General features: G+C 37.6%; 1 protein-coding gene across 2 annotated transcripts; it reads left to right on the top strand.

The window, feature by feature from the left end:
• Positions 1-429: 429 nt before the first annotated feature.
• LOC147314732 (extracellular calcium-sensing receptor-like) lies at positions 430-4,139 on the top strand. Of its 2 annotated transcripts, XM_086260227.1 has the most exons (8): positions 430-458; positions 871-1,165; positions 1,268-1,557; positions 1,716-2,011; positions 2,330-2,538; positions 2,688-2,909; positions 3,001-3,124; positions 3,235-4,139. In XM_086260227.1, exons 1-8 carry the CDS (start codon positions 430-432, stop codon positions 4,137-4,139), a joined length of 2,370 nt encoding a protein of 789 aa, XP_086116353.1. The 2 variants fall into 2 exon arrangements, with proteins under 2 accessions (XP_086116353.1, XP_086116354.1); XM_086260228.1 differs by lacking the exon at positions 430-458 and having other exon boundaries at positions 890-1,165; positions 1,716-2,019; positions 2,347-2,538.
• Positions 4,140-4,836: the final 697 nt, after the last annotated feature.

The raw sequence follows: 4,836 nt of genomic DNA, 5'->3' as shown, positions 1-4,836 counted from the left end.
CTATATCCATAGTTCATAGAACATATAGACTTAATTAAAGGCTACTAGGTAAGGGCGTGATCTTTTGAAAAGTTATACCAAAACTAGTGGGTGTGATAAGCTATAAAAATGAGTGAGAACACAAGCTTGCTATATAGAAACACCTGACATCAAGCAGGGATGGAGAAAGCGGTGGCTTTCATTGGTCTGGTATTGGCTGTATGTTTGTTTCACCTGAACTCAGCTGCTGCCTTGGGTGTTTCTCTAAATGATTTGTATCAGAGGACTCCACTTACAGGGGCTCTAGCTGGTACTGTGGTTTCATCTGTGAATTGTAAGCCGCAGGGTAGCACTCGTCTACCTGTATTCTCAATGGATGGAGACTTCACTATTGGTGGTATTTTTTCTATTCACAACTATGTGCACACAGTTAACAATAACTACACCACCATGCCTGAGCCAGTAAGATGCAGTGGGAGGTCAGTAAGAGAGAGAAATTGGTGCTAAAAGGATGCTGCATTGCTTTTGTACTGGGCTGAAAATTCTTTGCTTTTATTTTAGTATATGTAAAAATACTGAGTAATCCATAGACATTCTGCTTATTGTTTTAAAAACTGAAATTATATAGTGTGTTAAGCAATTGCTTTATAAATGTGTTACTTAATATTTTTATATAAAAAATAATTTGACTTCCTCTTTGTATTTTACATTAGTTTCTCATAATAAATGGCTCAGGGTTACCCTGTCATGCCTTTAATCAAAAGATATATTACAGTGATCATCTGACCATAGTCCAAAAAAGCCTGTTTGTTAGGGTGATTTCTTGAAATTTAACCTGATCTAAGTTTTTGTAGGCTAAATTCTAACAGTAACATAATTGTGTGTCTCCAGCATGGAATCTCGAGAGCTGCGATTCTCACGTGCAATGATCTTTGCCATTGAACAGATTAACAACAGCACAGACCTGCTACCTGGAATCAAACTCGGGTATCAGATCTATGATTCATGTGCATCTGTGCTTGTGGCGGTGCATGTGGCATTTCAGTTTTTGAATAGCTTGGACACTGTGTTTTACATTGGCAATAACTGCTCCCAATCTGGTATGGTGATGGCTGTTGTTGGTGAGTCTGGGTCTACACCATCCATCAGCTTGTCACGAGTCATCAGTTCCTTTAAGGTTCCTCAGGTAAATATTTGAATTTCTGGAAACTTTAGATTGGAAATATGGATGTGAATTATTTTTGATTGTGCTGTCATTGAAAGAGTTTTGTTTCCTCTTTTGCTTTAGGTTAGCCACTTTGCCACATGTGCATGCTTGTCTGACAAGCAGCAGTACCCGAATTTTTTCAGAACAATTCCCAGTGATAAGTTCCAAGCTGGTGCACTAGCCAAGATGGTAAAACACTTTGGCTGGACTTGGATAGGTGCTGTTCGATCAGATTCGGATTATGGAAATAATGGCATGGCATCTTTTCTACAAGCAGCACAGAAAGAGGGGATCTGTGTGGAATACTCTGTATCTTTCTATCGGACTCACCCACATAGCAGGATCCAGAGAGTAGCAGATGTTATTCGCAGGTTTCCACATTAATATTAACTGTGTGGAGATTAGTTTACATTCTTATAAATAAATGTTTTGTGGTGACATATTCCACAGTAAGTTATTGAGATTGATACTTTGCATTTTACACAGTTAAAAACAAAAAAGCTTCTAATGTGTTATGTTGTCTCTCAAGGTCTACAGCTATGGTTATTGTGGCATTTGCAGCTATAGGGGATATGGCAATCCTGTTGGAGGAGCTTTCACATAATCCTTCCCCACCGCGCCAGTGGATAGGCAGTGAGGCATGGGTAACCAGCCCAGAATTAATGAGGTACAGTTTCTGTGCTGGGGCCATTGGATTTGGGATTCAGAAGTCTTTAATCCCAGGTCTCAGAGATTTCCTGCTAAATCTGTCTCCCTCTCAAGTAGCAGCATCTGCATTGCTTACAGAGTTCTGGGAGGATGCATTCAACTGCACACTGAAAAAAAGTAATAAAGTGTTCTTAGTTTTAAAATTACTCTGACAAACTCATGGTGTTATAAAGTCTGCTGCTGCTTCATGAGCAAATCCATTTCCACAAAATAATGAAATATGAATTTGAAAAAGGATGCATCAGTGAAAATAATCTCACTTGATATAAAGACTTTTAGGTCAAGTTCAAGTATTTTAGTTCCAATGTTTTTTTTAACCCTTTGTCAAATCTGATTGTGAATGTTAAGATAATTGGTTAAATGCATCAGAGAGAAGGCATCTAATATTTTTCATTCAATGGTGAAATCATCTGCCCTGTCTTTCTGTATCTGTAGGTGCTGCTGCTACAAAGAATAACGTGTGTGATGGAAAAGAAGACATACTGAATCTCCAAAGCCCATATACTGACACGTCTCAGCTTAGAATTACTAACATGGTGTACAAGGCCGTGTATGCAATAGCACATGCCATTCATAATGCAGTGTGTCAGAGAAAAAACGTCACATCTCAGTGTGACAAACTGACCAGGTTAGAGTCCAAACAGGTCAGTCAAAAATCAGTTCCGGTGACTTCATTACCCATAGTAAAATGCTAATGTAAATTAATTATTAATAGTAAAAGTAAAAATTATTACAGAGTATTGTTTTCTTTTTTCCCTCTCCCCTCTCATCCTGTCTTAACTGATCCTTTCAGGTTTTAAATCAGCTGAAAACAGTGCATTTTTCTCAAAACGGGAATGACATGTCATTTAATGATAATGGGGATCCTGTAGCAATTTATGAGCTGGTTAACTGGCAAAAAAGTAAAAGTGGAGATGTTAAAATGGTATCTGTAGGGCTGTATGATGCATCACTGCCAGTGGGCCAAGAGTTCCGGATCAATAGAAACATAACCTGGATGGAGGGTACCACAAAAGTAATGACAATCTGAATGAAACTTTAAAGAATGGAATTATTACAGCTCTGTAATAATTACATCTATTCTGCTGTTTTTATGTCTTTTACAGGTGCCGGTGTCAGTGTGCAGTGCCAGTTGTCCTCCAGGAACTCGTAAAATGCTGCAGAAAGGAAAACCCATCTGCTGCTATGATTGTATACCATGTCCTGAGGGCGAGATTAGTAATACTACAGGTAGAAAAGAATTATTTCCATATTTCCTAAAATGCCTTTATGGCAAATGTCTGTAACACTGAATATTTTGCAAGAAGCCCTCTCTGATTTTCTTTATTCTTTCCATTTAGATTCTTCTGATTGTTTACCATGTCACAAAGAGTTCTGGCCTAATGCAAAGAGAGACACTTGTATCCCTAAGCCTGTAGAATTTCTTTCATTTCAAGACATCCTAGGGATTATCCTGGCTACATTTTCAGTTCTTGGTGCTTGTCTGGCCATCATAACTGGGGCTGTATTCTTTTATCACAGGACATCTCCAATTGTCAGGGCCAACAACTCTGAGCTGAGCTTCCTGCTGCTCATCTCACTGACTCTGTGTTTCTTATGTTCATTAACTTTCATTGGAGCACCATCTGATTGGTCCTGCATGCTGCGTCACACTGCGTTTGGCATCACCTTTGTACTCTGTATCTCCTGCGTACTTGGGAAAACTATAGTGGTTTTAATGGCTTTTAAAGCTACACTTCCAGGTAGCAATGTGATGAAATGGTTTGGTCCTCCACAACAAAGAATGACTGTTGTGTCTTTCACCTTTATTCAAGTTTTAATATGTACTATTTGGTTGGTACTTAGCCCTCCATTCCCAATTAAAAATCTAACCACATACAAGGAGAAAATCATACTGGAATGCGATTTAGGCTCCCCTGTTGGCTTCTGGGCTGTTCTCGGCTACATAGGCCTACTTGCCTCCTTTTGTTTTGTTTTAGCTGTCTTAGCCCGCAAATTACCTGATAATTTCAATGAAGCCAAATTCATCACTTTCAGCATGCTGATATTCTGTGCAGTGTGGATCACCTTTATCCCAGCATATGTCAGCTCTCCTGGGAAATTCACTGTAGTTGTGGAGATTTTTGCCATTCTGGCCTCTAGCTTTGGACTAATAATGTGTATATTTGCTCCCAAGTGTTTTATCATTTTGTTTAAGCCTGAGAAGAACACCAAGAAAAATTTGATGAACAAAAACCAATCATAGTATATCCTTGTTTCAAAAATGGTTACTATTGCAAGCAGACATTTCACAGTTTACATAATAGTACATAATAAAATTCTTTAGTTTTAGTTGTTATTTAAATTAAATAATTATAATTCTTTCTGTGAATAATTTCTTAATATACATATAATGTTATTCAATTATACATTATTTATACCTGTATTTCTTAATGTAAAAATAATTATTCCAAAGTTAAGAATCTAAATAAATTCATGATCCCATGTAAACATGATTTTGTCCAGAGTTTTTTCTCAGTGGTTAGATACCATTGCTTACAATATTTCCATTTGTATCAAAAGCTAAGGGAAAAATTACCAGCATAAATGTAATTTGAAATGAGTAAAGTTTGCCATGTTATATGTTTATGCTTGGAATTTAATTAAAATGAATTCATTGGTTGCCACTGGGAAACCCTGTGTTTGCATGTGGATGCTACTTTGAAATTTACCACACATCTAAATGTTGCACAAGCAAGCGCACGGCTGTAGCTTCCCAAAGCAAAGCAGTACCTACCACAAATTCACCTACCAGAAAATTGCATAGCAACATTTACAAAACAAAAGACTGCCATGGCATTAAACCAATCTCTAAATCAGTGTTCACTCAAGCACAGCATATAGTTAGGGTATTAACCAGGGTTTAAAATATAGTGAGTTCCAGAGGCAGAGGTATAGCTATG

Source organism: Aulonocara sp. 'chitande type north' Nkhata Bay, linkage group LG14, assembly GCF_057382095.1.
Source record: "Aulonocara sp. 'chitande type north' Nkhata Bay isolate Kocher_YH1m ecotype deep benthic linkage group LG14, A_spYH_male_GT1.1, whole genome shotgun sequence".
NCBI classification, from domain to species: Eukaryota; Metazoa; Chordata; class Actinopteri; order Cichliformes; family Cichlidae; genus Aulonocara; species Aulonocara sp. 'chitande type north' Nkhata Bay.
This window is presented reverse-complemented; position numbering and strand designations above follow the sequence as displayed.